A 24,223-nucleotide genomic window follows, 5' to 3' on the forward strand; every position below is an offset into this window, starting at 1 on the left:
TTTCAAATCATTGTGCCCATGTCATGTTCTTCTTTGATAAAGGTATCAAGACCCCACAGGAGAGCTATTCTTGAAACTTACTGCTCTAATAGTTAGAAATTTAACTTTTAACCTTAATTTGTTAATAAACAATTTATACCTGCTTGTTCATCTGTCAGCATTACTGTGTTTGGTATGTAGTGTTTTTTTTCACCTGATACACTTAAAGCTTCTTCTGTTTGTCTGTCTTTCTGTCTCTCCTGTTGTGTTTTTTTCCCTTTCCCTCTTTTGTTTCATTTTGGTAGGCTATATAAGACTAATCTTAATATCCTTAATCTCATCTGATTAAGGCTTTGTATTCCTTTTGTTGTTCAATTCCAATTTATCATATTTGAATAGTGACCAAAAATGCAGACAATAAGTATTGTTCAAGCTGCAAGACTGTTACCAGCCTTAATGTTACTTGCCCTTATCCAACTCCAAATTAAAAAACTAATACCAGGTTGTAAGATCTCTTGCAGTAGGTAGGCACTGTTATGTCTGCCTCATTCATGAAGGCATCCTACTATATATTACTAAAAGTAAATGTGTTTGTTCCAACTTCAGGTCACTTGAGTTCTTCATCAATATATCCAGTCTGCCTTGCACCTTATTTGATAGTAACGTCGTGTTCAGACAACAAGGTGCGGTTCTGGAGATGCACTGTGGAGACAGACCTGAACAGCAACAATGAAGAAAAGGAAACATATCACTGGAGAAAATGGCCTTTGATGAACGATGAAGGAGAAGACAACAGCAGCACAGTGAGCTTAGTAGGAAGGCCGGTTGCTGTGAGCTGTTCTTACACGGGACGTCTCGCGGTAGCCTACAAACAGCCCATACAGCATAATGGCTTTGTTTCCAAAGAATTTTCCATGCATGTTTGTATACTTGAATGTGAGTCTACAGGAGGATCAGAATGGGTTTTGGAACAGACAATTCATCTGGATGATTTAGTTAAGGTTGGAAGTGTACTTGATTCAAGGATCAGTGTAGATAGTAATTTATTTGTTTACAGTAAATCAGATGCATTTTTGAATAAAGACAGATACCTGGTGCCCAGTATCAAGCATTTGGTGCATTTAGACTGGGTTTCAAAAGAAGATGGTTCACATATACTGACAGTTGGAGTTGGTGCCAACATCTTCATGTATGGAAGACTTTCGGGAATTGTAACAGATCAAACGAGCAGCAAAGAGGGAGTAGCTGTCATTACCTTGCCACTAGGTGGGAGCATAAAACAAGGTGTAAAGTCAAAGTGGGTGTTGCTTAGGTCCATTGATTTGGTATCATCTGTGGATGGCACTCCTTCACTGCCTGTTTCCTTGTCCTGGGTGAGAGATGGCATCCTGGTAGTGGGGATGGACTGTGAAATGCACGTTTATGCCCAGTGGAAACACGCTGTCAAGTTTGGTGATGGAGAAAGTGATGTTTTTACTGCTGAAGACTCAGCAACACAAGATCCACTTAAAACAAGCTTGATAATGAAGAAGACCAGTGTAATTGATGGGGCAGGTATTGTGGATGATGTTTTTGGCACTCCAACAGTAATTCAGGACGGAGGCCTCTTTGAAGCTGCTCATGTTCTTTCACCTACTCTACCCCAGTATCATCCAACCCAGTTATTAGAACTTATGGATCTGGGTAAAGTTCGCCGAGCCAAAGCCATTCTATCCCATTTAGTTAAATGTATTGCGGGAGAAGTTGCAATAGTTAAAGACACAGAAGCTGGAGAAGGGACTGGTCCTAAACGCCATCTGTCTCGCACCATCAGCGTCAGTGGCAGTACTGCAAAGGACACCATCACTGCTGGGAAAGATGGTACTCGAGACTACACCGAGATAGACTCGATCCCCCCACTGCCACTGTATGCACTGCTGGCTGCAGATCAGGATGCCACCTATGTGTCTGAAGAAACTTCTAAAATACCTCAGGGCTCTGAAGACCAGGCTAAGAGAAAAACAGAGGATCAGTACTCGGATCTGTTCCAGATTCAACCTGTTACAACCGAAGACTTTATAGATTTTGAGCCTGAGAAGAGGGAGAGTAAATCCAAAGTTATTAATCTGTCACAGTACGGTCCAACTTACTTTGGCCGAGAACACGCGAGTGTCCTTTCAAGCCACCTGATGCACTCCAGTCTGCCAGGCCTCACTCGACTGGAGCAGATGTTCCTTGTAGCTTTGGCAGACACTGTGGCCACAACGAGCACTGAACTAGATGAGAACAGAGATAAAAATTACTCAGGTTAGTAACTGACATTATTGAATTAACATTCTTGTTAATTCAATAAACCTCAGCAAAGGTAAACTTAGTCCTTGGTATTTGGGGATAACACCCTGAAATCTAGCATCAGTTACTCTGATTAGATACTGTAAGAAAGAAAATAAAATACAAATCTCTACTTATATTTCATGCATAATAAATAACCTGTGGTTCAGGCTCTTGGCAAGCTTAGAAACATACATTCCTCATACACTGTATATGATAACTTGTATATATGTCTCTTGTGGTTCAAAAGTCAGTATTTTGTATTTCACAGGAAGAGATACCTTAGATGAATGTGGCTTACGATACTTGTTGGCGATGCGCTTGCACACTTGCCTTCTGACATCGCTGCCACCTCTGTACCGAGTTCAACTGCTTCACCAAGGTAATCCTCAGAGAAAGTATTGCTTCCATTTGATCCCCTTCAGCTGATAGGCTCTGGTAATGTTTTATTTATAATATATTCATGTTATCTGCATATTAATTTTCTATTTCATTAAGGCCATTATCTTGGAAAGGCTTAGTACAGACTTCCCTATGTGCACTGTAAATAGAAAAAAAAGGATAACTCTAGAGCTGATTCTGGCCTGTTCAGTTTGAGGCATAAGTTCTCCAACCAGAGAAAATACAGATTGTATACGTAATTCAGTGTTTGTGCTGGAGGAATGAACACTTCTTTACATTAGCTTGGCTTTATCTTACCTTAAGGATTGTTTTATCATTTTCATCACCGCGTTTTTTTCCCTTGCTCAATACGAGTAAACGCTGTTGCAAAATACAGGAAAGAAAAGTAGTTACCACCTAAAAAGCAGAGACAAGAATTTCTGGCCCATAACGGGTCTGCTTCTGTGATAACAGGATGCTTTTCCTGTCTTTCAACATGTAAGTTTAGTACATTTATGAGTGGGGTGCTGGAAGGTTACAAAAGAAGCACTGAGGAGAGGTTATCCCTAACAGGCAAAAAAGATATTTCAGCTGTTCCTTTAACAGCTCTACTTCCTGTTGAGGGAAACAGTCTCTCTCAACTCTACCCAACTCTTGGGCTGGAGATCCCATTTTTCCTCTCTGACATATTCCATTTGCTTATTAACAAGTCAGTCTTCTGAATGTTATTGGTTTGTGTTATTGTTTAGGCCTGTCTACTTGCCATTTTGCATGGGCTTTTCATTCTGAGGCCGAGGAGGAGTTGATCAATATGATTCCTGCTATCCAGAAGGGAGACCCACAGTGGTCTGAATTAAGAGCTATGGGTATTGGTTGGTGGGTCAGGAATATCAACACGCTCCGAAGGTGCATTGAGAAGGTACTTTTTATTGCTCACAATTGATCCTTACATTGCTGTTAGTTGTGCCTTCACAGGTGTGCATGGTGAGTTGTGTAAGCAGGTTCCTTTGTACTCCAGCCCAGCCAGGAGACTGCATAATTAGTTTTTCTATGCCAGCTGATGTTGGCAGTCCTGCCTTACAAATGTCATTATTCAGTAGTAAGATAAAATTCAACTGATCTTGGGAAAAGCCAATTTTGAAACGCCTAAATTCTCTCCCCCACATATTTTATAGTATGTTAAAGATCATATTAAGTACTCTGTTTCAAGAAAAATCTTGCTTTCAGGTATGAGACAGTCTACAGATTTAAACAGGTAATAATGCTTTCAGTTCAGCAGTAGGTTTTCTATGAGAAATGTATCTATCTAAAAATATTAGTCAATAAAAACCTATATAAAGGATTTTTTTTTCAAGTGTTGTATTGTTTATAATGAAGTCCTATAGAACATAAAATAACTGAACTGCAAATAAATGCAGATTTTACTCTTCTGAAGAGTTACAAAATTACTGGGTTTTGGCAATATGTACCTATATTATGTAAAACCAAAATAACACTAAATCTCATTTGTGTGCAGAGTTTTCTTGTGAGAGGTCTAAAATTGATAAAGTGCAATGTATTTTCGAAATAATAGCTAAAACCACTTCCCACAGCTACCAACAAAGTTTAAATCTCATTAAATAATACAAATTTCAGCTTTCTTATAACTTGATGTTTGATGGATTTGTATAATTACTACATTTGCTTTGAATTACAGCAAGAAATGCAATCTTTAAAATATCTGTGGAACACTACTTACTACTCTATTAAATTTGCAAGTCATCTAATGAAAAAAAACCATTTTTTTAAGTTACAGAAAATCAAAGAATCCAGGAGCAAAACAATTATTCTAGTACTCCAAATCAAATGCAATTACATCTGATTCCTGTATAAAACCCAAACTGTTCTTTAAGCAAATACTGTTATTAGCTTAAGTATTTTTAAATAATGGCTTGCCAGATGAATTTCACCTAATAGTATTAGTTACTGTAACACTTTTGAAGAAAATATTTTTATTTGCACACTCATATCCCACTATTGTTCTCTGCAATAGTGCTGGTTTTCTGACTCTTAAAAGCATTTACAGTAGAGAGCTCTGTTACATGTGAGTAAAACATTCTCACAGAAGTTACTTTGTTGGTTTGTAGAGATAATGCAGTCACTAAACCATCCTCCCTGTTAAACAGCTAAAGAACACGAGTTATGTAGGTAAAGGCAACCTTTTATATTTCCATTAGTAATAGTAGGCTTTGTTTACTACAGGTTGCAAAAGCTTCATTCCAGAGGAACAATGATGCCTTAGATGCTGCACTTTTTTACCTTGCTATGAAGAAAAAGGCAGTGGTGTGGGGTCTGTTCAGGTGAGTCCTGCTAACTGTAAGTTTGATAAAACCTTAATGGAACCAGGAATGCAAAGCAGAATTCATTCAAGATTAGAGTTTAATTTCAAGTAATGTTGCTCAAGTGATAGTATGCTAAGGTTATGTAATAAATAGCTGTATACATTGCATTTCTCTATGCAGGTCCCAGCATGATGAAAAGATGACTGCCTTTTTCAGCCACAACTTCAATGAAGATCGATGGCGTAAAGCTGCTTTAAAAAATGCTTTTGCTTTGTTGGGAAAACAACGTTTTGAGCAGTCAGCTGCATTTTTCTTGCTGGCAGGTTCACTAAAAGATGCTATAGAGGTATCTGCTTTTGAGAAATTAAGTTTAAATTTCTAATTTGACCTATGTAGCTACATCCTTGCACGCTGTTCTCTGATGAAGTTTTCACAAATTGCGGCAGCACAAAATGGGATGGTATGTCCACACAGGAGCCCCTTGTGCCCTGCAGACATACCATTTACCTCCACACTACTGTGAAAAGTGTCATGGAAGCCGATCTGAAGGCCGGAATAATTGTTCAGATACATCAGTGCTCAGTGGAAACACTCTTGGGAATACTAGTAGTGACCTTTCTGGCAAAACTCAGTTTGATCAGCACAGTTAAACTGTAGCAGTGTGTTCAGCCTCCAGCTATTCTGCATGACCTATTGATACTACATCAAGTAGAAAAAGAAGTCAAGAGTTCTCTTGAAGCAGCCCAGGGATCCCTTTTCAGTGGAGCTGTGAAGTTCCTTGCCACACGGGAGGTGGGAGCTGTGACCAGGATCATAAGCTAAGCAGTACCTCTCAGGAGAGTATGGCAATTAGAGAATCTTTAGTTATCCTGCCTATTTCTATGCAGTATGTTTGTTTTCACTGGAGAATGTATTTTCCTCTGAGATGTAATTCTGCACACAAGACAGTGTGAAAAATATCTTACCAGTGATGTAATAACATTAAAGTTGGAGGGTACAATTATACTACTAGATAGAATAAAAATAGACATTTTTACTTCTGCCATATTAATTTTTTACATGCTGATGTACCACTATGCCTATCACAATTCCTGAAATAGGGAAAAGTACACCTCTTTCCAAACAGAAGAAAATATCTTACTTGGATATAGAGTACTTGTCACGTTTTTGACCCAAAGATTAATTTATACTTTAAAGAACAGATATGATGAGAAAAAAAAAATCTGTCTTGTAAACATATGTTGCTATTCACTTTATTTTATAAAACAACCTTTTCCTCATAAAACAACCTTTTCCCCACTGCTTATCATAGGTGTGCCTTGAGAAAATGGAAGACATCCAGCTGGCTATGGTCATTGCTCGTCTGTATGAATCAGAGTTTGAAACTTCTGTCACATACACCTCCATCCTTTATGAAAAGATTTTGGGTTGCCAGAAGGATGGAACCGGGTTTAGTTGTACTAAACTGCATCCTGATCCATTTCTGAGAAGCATTGCATACTGGATAATGAAAGATTACACACGAGCACTGGATACATTATTGGAACAAACACCTAAAGATGATGATGAAAACCCAGGTAAGGAATAACATTAGTGTGTTGGGACAAACTTTTTAAGAAGAGAAGGAGAAATACTAAATAAAAATATAAAAATCTTTTTCCAATTTTTTCTGAGGATTCTCTCCAACCCTCTAACACCAGACTTGGTTCCTGGTGTCAGCTAAGCTCAGGAGGGCTGTCTTTGATACTTCCTTACAATACTTCTCTGGTACTGAGTGCTGGCTGGTCTTTATTCCAGTGGACTTAAATTCTCATTCTTGCTTCTAGGAATTAGCAGTATTCTAGCAGGATTTCCTATCTCATGTCTTCAATGTTTAATGTTTAAATGACAGGTGTCTATGATAGGTTTCATATTGCCTTTCTTGGGGAAATCTCTATTTGGCTGATAATCTCAACTGTGTTTAGGCTTAGTGAATGCAATATAACAGTGAGGCAAATAAGAGAATTTAGTATCTTTCTACTCATTCAGCTCATACCTTTAATCTTTTTGTGGGCAGTAATTAATTCTTTCGTTTTGTTTTGGTAACTAGACCCAAAGCTGTCTATGTTCTTGTGTTTTGGCAAATGTCTAATGCAGGAAATACTGCAAAACGGAATAATACCATTTTAAAACCATTTTCAAAAGGTGTCTTATCTGTTTAATTCCTTAGTTATCGTCAAATCATGCAACCCTATGGTATTCAGTTTTTACAATTATCTTCGGACCCACCCTTTGCTCATCAGAAGATATTTCAGCTCCCCAGAAGGAACCTTGGCCACCTTAGGTCTAACAACTGAGAAAAGCTTTGTGGATAAAATTAATCTTATAGAAAGAAAATTATTCTTCACTACTGCAAATGCTCATTTCAAAGTGGGCTGCCCTGTGCTAGCTCTTGAAGTTCTTTCCAAAATTCCAAAAGTAAGAAAAAAGTCTACTGTAGATGCAGAAAAAGATTCATCCGGTCCTCCTATACAGGATGGTGTTTCAGATTCCAAAGCCCTACAGGATGGTGCTGGAATTGGTGATATAGACTGGTCAAAGCCCATTTCAGCTTCCTTTGCTTTGGATAATACTGCTGAATCTTCAGCACAATTTGACTGGAGTCAACCAGCAGTAAAATTTGATGATGAGCCCCTTACTCTTGATTGGGGTGAAGACAAAAATGGGTCAGATGAAGAGGACAAGGATGTTGGCTTAATGATGAAAAAATCCGATTCTAAGAGTGGAGAAGATGAGAGAACCCCAGACACAAGCATGGCACAAACACCACGTGGGGAGGTTTCTGATGCAGGAGACACTGAGGTTGATGTTATTGCTGAACAATTGAAGTTCAGAGCCTGTTTGAAGATCCTTATGACTGAACTGAGGACTTTGGCTACAGGTTACGAAGTGGACGGAGGAAAGCTCAGGTTTCAGCTGTACAACTGGCTTGAAAAAGAGATTGCTGCTATGCATGAAATATGCAACCATGATGCAGGGGACAAAGACTATTGTAAAACCTATACCAAAGTAAACGGGGATCTTCTTGACCACGAAGATATTATGGATAAGCCAGATATTGGTTCCTATGAAAGGCACCAGATAGAGAGACGGAGGTTACAGGCAAAACGAGAACATGCTGAAAGAAGGAAGTGGTGGCTGCAGAAGAACCAAGCTCTGCTGAGAGTTTTTCTAAGTTACTGTAGTCTTCATGGGGCGCAAGGTGGAGGCTTAGCATCTGTAAGAATGGAGCTGAAGTTCTTGCTGCAAGAGTCACAGCAGGTAAAACAAATTCAACTAATTTCTATTCATGAATGTGAACAGTTCCAGACTGTCAGTTATGTCAAATGCCTAAGTTTGTGCCTAGATAGATGCTGCTTGTGTTCTGCAAGCCTAATGATCAAGGTCATTTTAATGTTCTGGGAGAAAGAACTTTGTATCTAAGTGTGCTGCTGTTCCACATCCTGATTACTTGGTTCTTAAGAACCTGTTACGTGACACTGAGGATCAGGCTACTTATGATTGTGGAATATAAAAGTTGCTGTTTATATTATAGTTACAGCATTATATCTGTGTTACAATGGCATAATTTTGGTCACAGTATTCTAGGTACCTATATAATAAATTCACACTTACTGAAATACAGTAAAATCTCATTCCCTACACCTCTGCAAATCATGCAAGGATGCTACAAGAAATGGGGTTTTAGCTGCAAAGTTCAACAAATAATATAAAGTCAGACAGGGTAGTGCTTTCTTTTACTATATTATGGCATTTTCTACATTTATTTCATACAAAAAGAGATATTTTATAGCAAATGTTAATGACTAACCTGAGCTACAGCAGATAATCTGATACTAGGCAAGTAATTTAACATGCTCTAATGCTAGATTTCTCATATTTCAAATAGAAGCAATAGACAGCTGTTTTGGTGGTACTTGGCTTAGCATTTTAGTATTTTTTTGTACATTCTTAGTACTTTTAAGAATAAAAAAAAGTTCTGTTCATTTCCCCTTGAGAAACTCAGATGAGTGCAAATTTGACTTTGTTACTAAACTCAGACCAGTGAGTATCATGTCAACTTATGCTAATGTAAGTACAGTTTTAGTTAATATCCCTTAATAGACAATCTCAACACTTCCTAATGAACTACATGAAAGTACTCTTCCTGCACTTAATCAAAAAGCAAACATGGCTATCAGGTCTGAACCTTGTTATTATAGTAAATAAGAACTTACTTTTGACAGTAAAATTCCATCTGTACTGAGTGGACAGCAGTGGAAGAGAACAAATAACCTGGGAAATATATTTCAGATGTAAAATTATGTAAATAAATAAATTATGTAAATAAAACATGTAAAATTATGTCTATTTCTAAACTTGTTTTTCTCAAAGCAATAATTTTAAATACAGTCTTTTCTTTTCAACAGGAAACTACTGTGAAACAACTTCAGTCTCCACTTCCACTACCCACAACACTACCCCTGCTTTCTGCAAGCATAGCATCCACAAAAACTGTGATAGCTAATCCTGTGTTGTATTTAAACAACCACATTCATGATATTCTTTACACTATCGTGCAGATGAAATCACCACCACATCCTAATGTTGAAGATGTCAAGGTAATGAAAAGCTTTCAGGAGATGCTGAATGACTTTTTTTATAAAATGGGGAGTGAGCATGTGAACAATAAAATGTAGTGTTTGAGTTAATTTTTCAGCACTTACCTTTTTACAATACTGACCTTCTCCTTTAAGTCTGGTGAAGTGAACGTGCTGGTTAACTAATTGCTTTCTGACATCTTTTTGAGTCTAGTTAGTTCCCTTTCATCCAAATTCTGGTTTTTCTCAGGAAACTATTCCAAATGTGAATGTTCACTGAAACACAAATTCTTGGCTCTTAAAACAGCATGATCATGGAAGTTAACTAATTATTCTCATTCTGATCGAATCCTGTAGGGAGACTAACGGAAGTAGAGATGAGACTGTAAGTTATATTATACTATTCTATTAATATAGATACTATAAACCTTACTGTAGTGCAGATTTCCCCAACTGTACGAGGGTTTTTTACAGAACTGTGGTGAAATACTTTATCTAACTGTGTACTTAGGGGTGAATAAATTCTATTCAAATTCAGTAAATACAGGAGGGGAAAAAGCCAAAGAGCATGAGATTAGGACACAGTTAATTAGCAAGAACCTAAATCATTATTTTGTATATTTAATGAACATGAATACCAATCTAAATTAATTTGACTAAACGAAAGTAGGGAAAAACAGGAAAGTAAGTGGAATGTCCCACTGCAAGGCAATTAAGTTCTAAAACTGTAACCCAAGCTCATTTACATCTCATTTTCTCTCTTACATCTTGACTTCTTCTCCATTCTGCATTGTGCTACAGCAAGCATCTTTCTTACTCTAAAAACTCATAAATTCTTAAAAGAGAATTCAGAAAGAAGAGCTGACACTTCCTAACTGCAAGACAACCATTTAAATAATTCATAGTTTTAATCTAAGACCTAATATTTGATTAAATGGAAAGATAGTAGGAAAGATAGGAACAAACAGAGGGTGAGTTTAAAAAAGTTTACTTTTTTAACAGTTTGACAATACCATTTTCTTCACACTGTGGATTTCATTGAGCTTTCCAAGAAATCCTTGCATTTCTTCTGTTTAAGAACTGGACTGTTTCTGTTGCATTGTGAGGCAAAAATGGAGTTATTCTTGTTACTCCTGAGGTAAAAAAGAGATTTTAGATAAAATAATTATATAATGACTACACAAATTTTTGTATTTTATGCATATTGAGCAACTATTATTACTACATTGAACTGCAGTGTTATATAGTACAGCTTCAAGGAACCATTCCATCAAATTCATTATCATAAGAGGACATACTTAATCACTCCTTCAGTGTGCTCATTTACTGCGGCTGTTCTGTATTATAATCAAGTTAATTATCTTGACATAATACTAGAAGGTTGTGACTGCCATCAAATTATCTCGAACAAACAGTTGTGATTTTCTTAGCACTACATTGTAAACTTAAAGTAATGTTCAGTTACTATTTCTTGCACTTGGTTTAAAACTAGGACAGCCCTGCAGAACACATTTCCAATGTTCTTTAAAAAGAATTGTAGTTTGATCACATTTTATATAAAACATGTAGCTTATTGGTTCTTTTTATTTTAGGTGTACACACTTCATTCTTTAGCAGCTTCACTTTCTGCATCCATTTATCAAGCACTATGTGACAGCCACAGCTACAGGTAAAGAGGGAAATTTTCTTACAGTCCTACCTTTGGAGTATGCTTTATAAATCCTAAATGGAAATTCTTCCTGCATGTGTCTAAAAAAGGGATTAAATGTTTGCATGTGGATATACTTACACGGTTTACACATTGCTAGCTTTGATACCCACAATCACTTTTACACAAATAACACCAACCATTCAGGTTTTGTCAATAAACAATAGGAAAACCTGATGTCACTGTCACTTGGGACACTCACTTTCTCATCAGAAAAAAATGTATTTGTGTTTAGCAGTCAAGCAGAAGCCAATCAGTTTACTGGGATGGTTTACCAAGGACTGCTTTTGAGTGATCGACGTAGGCTGAGGACAGAAAGTATCGAAGAGCATGCAACTCCAAACTCATCTCCTGCTCAGTGGCCTGGTGAGACAAATATAAGGTTATTTTTAGCACCACTGGACCAGCTCCACATTTCGAAATTACTTCACTGTCCTGTAATATGATGTTTCTGATTTAGTTCTCAAATTAATGACAACCTTTAACTTTTTCATGTATCAAAACTAATTAAAATAAACTTTCTATATGGCAGACATCTTGCTTGAAGAAGAAACTGTGATCTTTAGGATAAAATCAATGATCATTTGTCATTCTAAAATGTTTTCCTCCAGCCTGCCTAACCCTCTAGCAAAGCTATTTCTGTTAGCTGTCTCTGGAGCACTGTCTTAAATATATGCTGTAGTTGGTATAGCTATCAGAATAGTTAATTCAAATGTATGAGCATAAATTTAGTTTTTTAAGGTGAACTGTAGAAACAGTGCAGGAATTTCATAGGTATGCTGAGCTGCCCATAGTATTGGCAGAGAAGTTCAATGCAGAAGTCCCAGACCCAAGAAGACTTTTTGTCATTTTGATCTTTATTATTAAAAAAAAACTATTAGCATATTATATATTAGTATGTGTGTGTATATATATATATATGTATGTACTAAGTATATTTTAGTATGTTTTGTCTGAATAAAAGCATCATGTATTAGCAGATATTTACCATAAAATGTAGAGGTGAAACAGTTCCTTTTTTCCCCATTTGTCCTCCTACTCATTTAACGCCGAATTTTTCCTCTTTTTCTCTTTGCAGGCGTGAGTTCGCTCATCAATCTGTTAAGTTCAGCTCAGGATGAAGATCAACCAAAGCTCAACATCCTCCTTTGTGAAGCTGTGGTAGCTGTCTACCTGAGCCTCCTCATCCACGCCCTTGCAACCAATTCCTGCAACGAGTTGTTCCGACTGGCCGCCCACCCTTTGAACAGTCGCATGTGGGCGGCTGTTTTTGGTGGGGGAGTGAAGCTTCTTGTCAAACCTCGGAGGCAGTCGGAAAATATTCCAGGTACATCCTTCTCTGAAGGTCATACTAATGATTTGCATTTTATACCTTTTAGTAGCCTCGTAGGAAAGGTTTCTTTCCTTTTAAAGACCAAAACCAAGCAAGCAGGATTTAAGAATGTACTGGCAAGAAAACTGTTAAATTAACCAAAAAGCAGAAAGAAATATTAGCCTTGCGGTTGTCATTTGTAATGGCACCCAGCACATTTTAAATTTGCCATAAAAACTGTACAGTTGTTATATTACTAATATTACTATTAGATGCTTACTTATAACCTTTTCAGGACATTCGGCCATGATTTTTAGTGAAAAACAGACTATATAAATCAGTGTTAATACCTCTGGGGTTTTGTTTGTGAGATGAGTGTTACTGTTTAATGACTGCGGTAAGTTGGAAACAGTATTTCTGAAACCAGTTTCTATAGCAAGGTAGGATTTCACCTAGCACAAACCACAGAGGAGAAATATCAACTTAATCTGTCAGAAAAACAGGTTATGCATATGTAAGCTCCAGCTAACCCCAGGATTTTTACAAAGACAGATGAGCAAGTCTTAATATACTGCTTGTGGAAAAGCAAAAGTGGAGATTGAATTCAGGCTCTGAAGACAAAGAAAAATACAACCATTTGTCATAGGACTTCGCACTGCAGCAATACTGCAAATCATGTCACATAAACTTTCAAATCAACAATAGGCTTGAAAGTTATGCAAAAATTAGACATTCCATATCCAAGATATAAACCCAAATAGTAATAAGGCATTGCACCATTATAAGTATGCACAACAGGTTTTTGTCATTCATGGAATAACTTGAACTCATTTAGGGCAGTTATTTTCACAAGGTGTTAATATGAATAAGTTATATAAGTTGTGTTTATTTGAGATGTATTCTGTTTTCCTTTAACCTACAAGCTGCTACAGCTTCTGATGTTTCAGAGGAAGGTAACGAAGGTTTGTAAAGACTTGCAGTGTAGATGAGTGTTGGTAGTGGCTTTTTGGAAAAAAAAAGTTTTTAAGTATCTAGTTCTCTTGTAATAAAGTAAGTGTGATCTTCAATGTTGCCTGGCCAAGAAGACTTCGAAGAACAAATTCCACAATAAAATTTTGATAAGTGTTATGGCAGTTTAAGTCATAACACTTTAAAACAGACTTTGGGTGTCAAAAAGCCTGTCTCTATTCAAATTTTCTTCTCTATCTTAAGAGTTCCTTGGCTTATATTTTGATAACTACTGCTAATAGTGCAGCTTACTGTTTAGTGATATTTTATATATTGCTTTCTTTCTCAACAAAATTTCTGAGTTTCTTAATTTCTTTCTTGAGAAATTTTTAGATAAAAGATTTTTTCTTAAAAGGTACATCTCCTGAGAACTTAATCCAGTATATAAATGTAAAATAAAATGTACTTCTCATAACATGTCCAATGTCTAAAGGCCACAGTTATTGAATTTATCATAAGTGAACTTTTTTATGATTACACTTACTTTATTTAGGCTGCCTTTGGTTCTGAGTCAGTAGAAATTAGTACCAATAACAGTGGTGTTAGTTGCTTCAGTTACAAAATACAGCCATTTTAAAGATGCAGTATTAATATCAGCTTTTTTAATGACCTGAATTTAGCACCTCCTCTTCCGTCAGAAGAAATGGATAAACATCGCCGCCGCTTTAATATGAGAATGCTGGTGCCAGGAAGACCAGTGAAAGATAGCAATGTACCACCTCCTGTACCTGCAGAAAGACCCTCTTACAAAGAAAAGTTTATTCCTCCAGAACTCAGCATGTGGGACTATTTTATGGCAAAGGTAATTTAAAATGGAAAACGAAAGTTGCAGTTCATAGCAGGATATTACTTCCATTAAGTTTTAAAGGAGAAAAATAATGTGAAAATTCTGAGTGCTCTTTCTTGTAAGATGCAGAATATTATCTTGTTAATAAAAGATGAAGAGCCTACAAGTCTATTACTTCACCTTCAAAACGTGTCTCTTGTCAATAGTACAGATTAACACTTTTCCCTTTGCTATTTGCTTATATTATAGGGAAATTTATTTATAGGTTAAATTGCTGTCATTTAAACTCAATGACAGTGAAAATTGAAATAAGAGTTGAATATTAAGAAATCAGAAAATAGCTTTCATAGCAGACTTTTACTTTGCATTGCAGCCATTTCTTCCTTTATCAGACAGTGGTGTTATATATGATTCTGATGAAAGCATTCACAGTGATGAGGAGGAGGATGACGCTTTCCTCTCTGATGTACAGATCCAGGAACACACAGATGCCAATTCTTACAGGTTAGCAGAAATTGTCAGTGTTTTAGAACAATTATGTCATGTGCTTATCTTTGCTTCCAAATCTAAAAAAAAAAATACAGGTCTTCAGCACCATCCAGTTTTAAGTCAAATAACTTTAGTACTGTGGATAGATTTATCTGTGGCAATGGGATTACCGAAGTGACAGATTCTCATCACAGTTTCCCATTTACTTTCCAAAAAAAAGGGATTAGGAAGTCAAAGCTGTGTGGTTTGTGTTTTTTTGGGGAAGGGAAAACAAATAAGAAACCCCTATCTTCATTTTTAAGACACAAAGAGCATAAGGTACTCCAATGCCAGCTCCAAAGCAATGTTTTAGGCTACTGATTCAAGCATGTAGGTTTTGAATGAGGTGTAGGTTAAATAAAACACATCTACACTGTTACTCTAACCCTGATTGAAGAAAAATATTCTGTAGATAGCTCCTAATGTTATTTTAACATAACTGAATCTATTCTTTTTATACAGCTGGGCTCTCCTACATCTGACAATGGTAAAATTAGTTCTGCACAACATTAAGAATTTCTTTCCCATTGCTGGTCTGGAATTCACTGGTATGTTAAATCCTGCTTTACATTTTATTTTTCTGTATATGTGGCTCTCTGTAAGACTTTGCTTTTTAATTTTAATTTTAAAATTTAAATAACTAAATACCTTATATTTTACAATAACCAACACATACATTTCCTTTCAGGTTTATTTTTTTGGGTGGCTGTATTATTCTGGGGTTTTTATACACACCATAACTTAGATTATTTTTTGTCTCTAAGCCTTAATCGAGTAATATTTCTGTTTAGATCTGCCTGTAACATCACCATTGGGCATTGCTGTAATAAAAAATTTGGAACACTGGGAACAGATTCTCCAAGACAGAATGGACCAATTTGAAGGCCCACCACCAAACTACATCAATACTTACCCCAGTGACCTTGGTGTGGGTGCAGGACCAGCTCTTCTCCGCAACAAAGCAATGATTGAACCTGAAAACACACCTTTCAAGTAAGTATTCTTTTCTTAGCAAAGACACCTTCTCTGATCACAGAAATTCTAAAGAGTATTTTCTACTAATGTTAAACATGGCAGCCAGGAGGGCCAACTGTGTCCTGGGGGCCATCAGGCACAGCATCACCGGGCAAGAGAGGGGAGTGTCCCACTCTGCTCTGCACTGGGGCGGCCTCATCTGGAATATTGGGGCAGTTTTGGGTGTCACAGTATAGAAAGGATATAAAGCTGTTAGAGAGTGTCCAAAGGAGGGCAACGAGGATGCTGAAGGGCCTTGAGGGGAAGCCGTATGAGGAGTGGCTGAGGGCACTTGGTCTGTTCAGCCTGGAGAAGAGGAGACTGAGGGGAGACCTCATTGCAGTTACAGCTTCCTCGTGAGGGGAAGAGGAGGGGCAGGCACTGATTTCTTCTCTGTGGTGACCAGAGACAGGACCCAAGGGAACAGCATGAAGCTGAGTCAGGGAAGGTTTAGGTTGGGTATCAGGAAAAGTTTCTTCCCCCAGAGGGTGGTTTGGTGCTGGAACAGGTGCCCCGGGGCAGTGGTCACAGCACCAGACCTGTCTGAGTTCAAGAAGTGTTTGGACAATGCTCTCAGGCACACAGTGTGACTCTTGGGGCTGTCCTGTGCAGGGCCAGGAGTTAGACTTCGATGATCCTGATGGGTCCCTTCCAACTTAGCATATTCTCTGTTTCTTTCCTCCTTCTTTTTTATCCAGATCAAAGGATTACTCAGCTCTTCCAGCAAAAAGGCTCTGGCATTTTCTTGTGAAGCAAGAACTTCTTCAGGAGACTTTCATAAGATATATATTCACAAAGAAAAGAAAGCAGAGTGAGGTAAACAAAGGATGTAACTTTTTTTTAAAAGAAACTTCAATTATAACTGTTCCTCAGTCTCCCCAGTATTTATTTTATTTTTTCTTTCCATTTTTCGTTAACATTTCGGTTTCCTTTCTTTCATTTAAAAGTGTTTGGATTTTTTTTCAAAATCAACGTGACTGCCATGTTGTTGATTGGAATATCAACTGAACAGAATATATGTAGACAAGACATAGCTCACCTTTATGTATCTGAATACTGTCCTAATAAACAGAACATTTGTGATAATGGTAATAAGCAAATGAATTTGAATATTCATGTAATATTTTTTTTGGTGTGTCATACAGAGGAAGAAATTTAAATGCACTATTAATTTGTGTATATGTATATATGCATGAGTAATATATACATATAAGAGTAATATTATATAGTAATATATAATATGGGGCTTTACAAATTGTACCAGTTACAGCTGCTGTAAGTTCTAACTGAAAACTTAAACCAACACATAACTATCATGGGAAATAAGTATATGATGTAGTATCTTTAAGAATTCCTGTAAGTATGGAGTTTGTGTGTGTATTACTCCTCCATTTATTTACTATATCATACATCTTGTGTTCATCTAGGAGGCATTACATTTTAAGTGAGTTTGTTTAGATTCCTGTCTTAGTTTCTGTGCCTTTTATAAAAAGTTAAAAATACATTTGTCATCATTTACTGACAGAGTGGCCTTTAAAATCTAGTTTGGAATGTTTCATTCTTTTTTTATATTTGTTTGTGCATGTGTTTTGTGTTTGTGACTGTGTGATGTTATGTAGTCTGTAGAAGATCGTGTGGAGCAGGTCAAACAAAACTGCGTAGCAGAAGATCACAAAAACAAGGTAGTATCCCTTCTCCCAAACCTCTAGCACATTCTTAAAAGTTCTGTGGAACTGGCTTTCTTTCTCTAATGTGACTGACAGAAGCTGTATGTTCTGTGTAGTCTGTGTGGCAGGCTTTTAATCACTGAACTAACTTCAGATGTCCTGATAATTGGGATGAGTGAACACCTCGTAAATAGTGTTGCACACACAACTTCTGTTTCTTACGCTCAAACACAACTTTTGGCTTCTAGAACACCAAAGAGTATGAGAAGTCTAAAGTTTAGCTTCCGAAACAATGCTGAGGCCACTGAACTTTTCTTGCATGAATTTTGTATAGATTTTTGCACTCTGAATGTACCGCTACAAAATGGATTTTCATACTAACTGAAGTTGTTTATAAATGTTTTGTAGGTTGAAGCAGATCTTGGCTACCCTGGAGGAAAAGCAAAAATCATTCACAAAGAATCAGATATGATAATGGCATTTGCAGTTAACAAGGTAAGCCTCAAGTACTACAAGAAGTGTAATAAAAAGATCCTAATTATAGTTAGTATAAATATTGTATTTGTGCTGCATAGGCAAACAGCAATGAAATTGTTTTGGCATCTACACATGATGTTCAAGAACTTGATATTTCAGCTCTACTGGCTGCTCAGTCATTTATATGGATTGGGGAAGAATATGACAGAGAATCTAAAAGGTAAGATTGTTTCTTTGTGGTTATATTAATAAGAGTATTGGTTTACTGTGAGGCTGAATATATAATACCAAAAAAGTTATTTATTCTTCTTCAGTAAGTTTCAGGTTACTTTACAAATGGGTGAGGGAATGCAAGAGAATAATTAGTGTCTTTAGGCATGTTTGCACTGCACAGTGAAGTCAAATTCCATGGTACATAAGCTAATAAAGGAATGCCTTAGAAACACTGTAGTTCTTTTGCATCATTTCAGTGTGGAGGGTAGTTGTGGTAGCTGATGCTGGCTGTATAATACAACAGCCTGGATTACTGTCTGCTCCTTTACTGTGCTGAGATCTGTGAGCACTCCTCTGGACCACATTCCCTTGCACGCTGCACACACAGGTCAGGAATAGTACAACAATATTCTTCTCAAGAGAGCTTATATCCTTGTATTAGGATCATCTCTTGAGATTAAAAATGAATAGCTTTGGAGCATTTGGAAGGAATTTGTACTATATAAGTGGAGGAATTATCAATTTATAGTCTTATTATAATCACTTCATCTACCCACTGCCCTTAGGCTCTTGACAAATAAGCAAAGAGCATTAGAAGCAAAGAAACATTTGTTTAAAGCAGAACACTGCTGTTCTTTCACAGTTCTGATGACATTGACTTCCGTGGTTCCACCACAACACTCACTCAGTCAACTGCCCCGTCGTTTGGAGTGAGTCAGATACAACCATCTCCATCTATGCCATGGTTGGGCACTGGTCAAACCAGCACTGGAGCTGGTGTGGTAGGTACTTTTCTGTGCATGCAACTCAGGAGAGCATCACTTTTTTTGTGTGTTGTTTAGTAGAGAGACCTAGTGCGTATTAGTCATCTTACTGTTAATTTAATGTTGGCATAAAAGGCCAGTGGTGACCAATAACTGGCCAAAAATAAGGCCAAACTAAGCATTTTCTTGTATACTGTGGCACAGAATTATTGTGATACAGAAAACAATGATACATCATTTTTCTTTCTTATGGGAGCTTTGATGTAGGACCACGCAAATAACGTTAGTTTAACTTTTTTTAGCTGGGGGACACTCACCATGTAGTAGTATAAACAAAACTGAAGAGTGCGTTTGTGCCTTTTTTCAAAATTATTCTGATTTTTCTTTGTTTTATATTAAGCTTATTAAAAGAAATCTGAATAACGTCAAGAGAATGGCTTCACATCCAGTCCACCAGTATTGTAAGTGAATCACACTTACTAGTATGGAATAAACAATTTTCTACAAAATACTGTAGCATTAATAAACATCTTTCATCTTAGACCTTACAGGAGCACAGGATGGCAGCGTTCGAATGTTTGAGTGGACAAGACCACAGCAGTTGGTTTGCTTCCGACAGGCTGGGAATGCCAGGGTTACCAGGATGTATTTCAATTCCCAGGGCAATAAGGTAAGTACAACATTTAGGGGTTTTGGGGGGATGTTGGGTTTTTATTCATAAGGAAACATTTGATTGTGCTGTGACCTCTAAATCAGTTGTAACTGGTGGCATGCAGAGCTGTTATGGTGTCCTCCAATGAGGGCATGGGCAGTATCATTCATTTTGTCTGCATGTGGGAGCTTTGTAACAAACACTGACCCTTGTTCTCCTTTCTCTTCTGTCACTTCACACTGCTATCCCATATCCCATTTGCTGCATTTTCACATTGTTTATTCTCTCTGTTCTGAAATCTGTGTTCCCATGTGGTAACCTTTTTAAATTAAATATTTAAAAAAACTATTGGGCATCCTTATTTTACAGAAGCACACTTGTATCAGTAATAGAATCGTAGAAGTGTTAAGGTTGGAAAAGACCTCAGAGGTTGTCAAGTTGCATAAAATGTAATTTAAACTGATTTTAAAATTGTGTTTTGAGATATTGCAGTCTTACCATCACGTGGGAATCAATCTTAAGTCAGAAATTGAGATGTACTAGTTGTCACCGTGCTTCACACAAAGGTCACTCAGGTGGGACTCATGAAATCCAACTAAAAGGAGAAAATATAAAAAATAATTCTAAATATTTCTAAAATTATTTTGTAAAATACAGAATATGCTGTGTGGGATATACAGTATTAATATAACTCTGTCATTTTACCATTCATGATAGAACCCAGTCCTTCCACAATTGTCCTCATCATGCTTTTATGATATGTCATGCATTTTCCTTTTCTAAGCATTTTCAAGTAGAGTCATGGAGTAATGATGCCTCTGTAAGCCTTAGCATTTAACATTAGGATTTGAAAGATAAGCTGCCATGCTTACAAAGCCTCCATTTCCAAAAAAGAGTTGGGTATGCAGGAGAGCATCAATCCTTAAATAATCATTAAACAATCAGCACTGAACTCACTTGGCTTCTACACTGTTTTTTGTACCTGCCCATCACTGTTGTTGATATTCCATTTACAGGTGAAGGTTTGGTGGTTTAGGTGTTTTTTTTCCTGAAGTTGGCAGTTTACTATTATTAATTATTATGAAGTAAACATCCAGTAACCAGTACAATATGATAATAAATGCAGTTCATTCCTTGCAGTGTGGTGTTGCTGATGGTGAAGGTTTTCTAAGTATTTGGCAAGTAAACCAAACCACCTCAAATCCTAAGCCCTATCTGGTAAGTAAACAGAATTAATTTTTTTCTTATTACAGGGGAAAGGGAAGTCTCTGAGACTTCAGGCGGGCTAAGAGCATATGACTTTACTGAGACATTTTTTATTTTGCTGCTTTTTACTTGGCATACTTTGTCAAAACAACTGTAGAGTACCAGTAGTACGTCTTTGGAAAACTAATTGCACAATAACCGTAAGCTGCAGTGTAATTACAAATACTACTTCAGCATTACCCTTGATTAAATTAAAAATCAGAGCTACAGGTAATGACTTTACAATCCCAAAACTTAGTGGAAATACACTCTTCAATTCTTTTCACTACTTCTTAACAGTCCATGAAAACCATGCTTAATTTGAAATTCAGGCTGTTGTCATACACTATATTGTGGATTTGCTAAAGGTCACTAATTTTAGTATCTTTTTATTTTATACTGGATTTTTAATCCATTGTTCCATTCTCTGAAGTTTCAAACTGTCAGTTTTGAGCTTTGTGTAAAAGACTGCTTGTGTTTTGCTATCACTGACATCAGAGTCATGTAGTAACTTTTGATGCAAACAACATCTGGTAAGATTGCGCCTTTTTTGTTTGTTTTGTTTTTTAATAGAGTTGGCAGTGCCACAGTAAAACCACAAGTGACTTTGCATTTATAACCTCCTCAAGCCTAGTTGCTACATCGGGACAATCCAATGATAACAGGTGTGTTTAAAGAAACAATGAGGAATTTCATCAAAACTACCTGTTCATCTCCATTAACGTGGTAGCTCTTGGGCATTCATGTGACTGACATTCTAAGGCTCAGTGTTCTAAGCTTTGTTACAGCTTGAACTTGCTAGATGATTTCTTTGAACATCATTCTTTCAGTTACTTGCTTCCCAAAATTAATTTTTGTGAGGAGGGGTCAATAGTTAATCGGTTTTTTCAAGTTGTATTCCAAATGCAGTGTGATGTGATGCCGTTGCTGGAGGGACAGATATATTCAGTGAAGAGGACAATTCTTTTTGTTCAAAAAGAAAAACTTCTATAATGTCTTGGTACAACCTGGGGTTGGTACACATCTTAAAGGTAGAACATATAGTTCCACTAAAAAGCATAAAAGAACAGAGAAAGGAATTAAAAGTTCTTAGTTCTTTGCATATGTTCTACAGTGACTGCAGAGTGTCAAGAACTGCTTGTTCAGTTTTACTTTCTAGACTGACATAAAATGTGAACCTTTTCTGAGTCATGTCACCCCATGAATCACTTAGTAACAGGCCATAATGACTTTCTTTTCTCCCCCTCAGAAATGTGTGCCTCTGGGACACTTTGGTTTCATCTGGTAACAGTCTTATACATGGTGAGTACTGTAGTGAAAATTAAACCTCTGCTTCTTACTGACTAAGGAAATACAGCTTGTGAATGTATTTAGTGCAAAGGAAAAAACCTTTACTGGGGAACAGGTCTAAGTATGTATTGCATAGGGAAGCATGAACCAGAACTGGTACTATACATTCTCTAGCATGATGTTAATCTCCTCTCTATAGAAAAGTCATAGGTCATAGAATCATGCAAAGGTTTGGCTTGGAAAGGACCTTAAAAATCATCCCTTTCCAGCCCCCCTGCCATGAGCAGGGACACTTTCCACTAGACCAGGTTACTAAGCACCCAATCCATCCTGGCCTTGAACACTTCCAGAGATGGGAGAGTCCATAAGGTCATACATAAAACTCCTTTTATGACAGTATTAATAAAGTCTAAAATATCTCAGTACAGTCCTGAAAACAAAACCTAACAGCAGACTGATTAAGGTTGCATTATCAAACTCTTATGCTTTCACTTAAACTGGCACTTAATTAATATATCTCAAATTATAAGTTCAGCTGTGTATCTGTATTCTAAAATAAATTAGACTGCATATCATATTTTCTTGTGCATTAGGTCTAGACAGCTCTTATGTCAGCTGATAAGGCAGTACCTATATGAAGGAATGTATCTGTAAAATTAAAAAATATTCAGATAATAATTTATAGAAGAAATGCTTCTTAAGTGTGAAAGCTACTTACAGTTTCAAGTCTATTAAATTCTGACATCCTTCTTCTTCAGCCTTCACTTGTCATGACCACGGTGCCACAGTACTTCAGTATGCACCCAAGCATCAACTGCTAATTTCTGGAGGTAGGAAGGGATATATCTGCATCTTTGACATCAGGCAGAGGCAAATCCTTTTTACCTTCCAAGCCCACGAGTCAGCTGTTAAGGCCCTTGCCCTGGATCCTTCTGAGGACTATTTTGTCACAGGCTCAGCAGAAGGCAACATGAAGGTAAGGGATGGGAGAAGCTGGGTTCTATAGGAGAGGGTTGAGCTGCAGTAGTGTATATGTTGATCAGCATGTTGCAAATAGCCAGATAAATGCAGTAACAAAACAAAAACAAACCCAAAAAACCCAACCCTACACTTGATATACAGGATGCTTGCCTTGCATTTATAATATAAACTTAAATATACTAGTAGCCTTCTAAAGCAAGTAGGTTTTGTCCTCCTCTAAATATTAGTCTTTTTAAAGTTGTGAGACTGAATTTTAAGTGGATAAACAAAGTGCATGGTTCTGAAATCTTAGGTTTGTTTTTCCCTCTCTCTTAAAAATGTTCTTGTTTTGCCTTTGGACAATTCTTTGTAACACAGGGGGCGCTCAGCAGCTTCAACATTGTGTAAAGTTTCTGTAACACCAAGTTGTATTTTTTCTCTTGATGCCCCAGACAACTACTAAGATGTCAGAGTAGTAAGAAACAAACATCAACATCAAAACAAAAAAACCAAACCAGAAATACAGTCCCTGTTTTAAAGGGCTCTTCATGAATACTAAAGGAAGGAAATACAAGAACATGATAAAGAGAAGGAGAAAAAGATTTCTTTCCTCTTAGCTGGGCTGCAAAGTGTTTAGTAGGTGCTTTCTGTGCCTCTGCACAGATTGTGGCCTGGCCTTGATGAGGGCTCCTGCTTAGGATACAACACACAGCCATGCTTCCTATGACTCTGCATGCTTAATAATTGTGAAGCTTACTCCCTGCAGCATTCCTTAGCAGGAAAGCACTTCCAGCAGCTGGAAAGCTGTCCATAGACATCTTGGATGAAAATGCAACCTTATTTCTGCAGCTTTCATGGGGGGAAGCTGGGAGTAGGACTCTGATCAGGTGCCACAGGGCAGCTTCACCCTGCCCAGTGACCAGCTGGTCCATGCTAAGGTAGCCTTACACTGCATCAAGAGCCTCCCAAGAGTCTTGGACTTGTAGTG

General features: G+C 37.2%; 1 protein-coding gene across 4 annotated transcripts in view; it reads left to right on the forward strand.

Moving 5' to 3' along the window:
* The window catches only part of DMXL2 (Dmx like 2), a 48,889-nt gene that overhangs the window by 23,018 nt on the left and 1,648 nt on the right, over positions 1-24,223 (forward strand). The window contains exons 18-43 of one of the 4 annotated variants that reach the window (XM_027732027.2): positions 586-2,265; positions 2,561-2,671; positions 3,420-3,589; positions 4,912-5,009; positions 5,172-5,337; positions 6,304-6,568; positions 7,201-8,291; positions 9,440-9,631; positions 11,203-11,279; positions 11,554-11,684; positions 12,397-12,645; positions 14,259-14,440; positions 14,799-14,929; positions 15,416-15,501; positions 15,745-15,946; positions 16,666-16,783; positions 17,587-17,649; positions 18,043-18,129; positions 18,210-18,331; positions 18,968-19,106; positions 19,489-19,549; positions 19,631-19,758; positions 20,881-20,958; positions 21,559-21,650; positions 22,235-22,287; positions 23,034-23,251. In XM_027732027.2, the coding sequence (XP_027587828.1) occupies positions 586-2,265; positions 2,561-2,671; positions 3,420-3,589; positions 4,912-5,009; positions 5,172-5,337; positions 6,304-6,568; positions 7,201-8,291; positions 9,440-9,631; positions 11,203-11,279; positions 11,554-11,684; positions 12,397-12,645; positions 14,259-14,440; positions 14,799-14,929; positions 15,416-15,501; positions 15,745-15,946; positions 16,666-16,783; positions 17,587-17,649; positions 18,043-18,129; positions 18,210-18,331; positions 18,968-19,106; positions 19,489-19,549; positions 19,631-19,758; positions 20,881-20,958; positions 21,559-21,650; positions 22,235-22,287; positions 23,034-23,251 (5,990 nt within the window). The remainder of the gene's footprint in view (positions 1-585; positions 2,266-2,560; positions 2,672-3,419; positions 3,590-4,911; positions 5,010-5,171; positions 5,338-6,303; positions 6,569-7,200; positions 8,292-9,439; positions 9,632-11,202; positions 11,280-11,553; positions 11,685-12,396; positions 12,646-14,258; positions 14,441-14,798; positions 14,930-15,415; positions 15,502-15,744; positions 15,947-16,665; positions 16,784-17,586; positions 17,650-18,042; positions 18,130-18,209; positions 18,332-18,967; positions 19,107-19,488; positions 19,550-19,630; positions 19,759-20,880; positions 20,959-21,558; positions 21,651-22,234; positions 22,288-23,033; positions 23,252-24,223) is intronic. The other 3 variants (XM_027732028.2, XM_027732029.2, XM_027732030.2) reach the window with 3 other exon arrangements.

Source organism: Pipra filicauda, unplaced genomic scaffold (genome assembly GCF_003945595.2).
Source record: "Pipra filicauda isolate LSUMZ 115617 unplaced genomic scaffold, ASM394559v2 scaffold7_size6619720_pilon, whole genome shotgun sequence".
Classification (NCBI taxonomy): Eukaryota; Metazoa; Chordata; class Aves; order Passeriformes; family Pipridae; genus Pipra; species Pipra filicauda.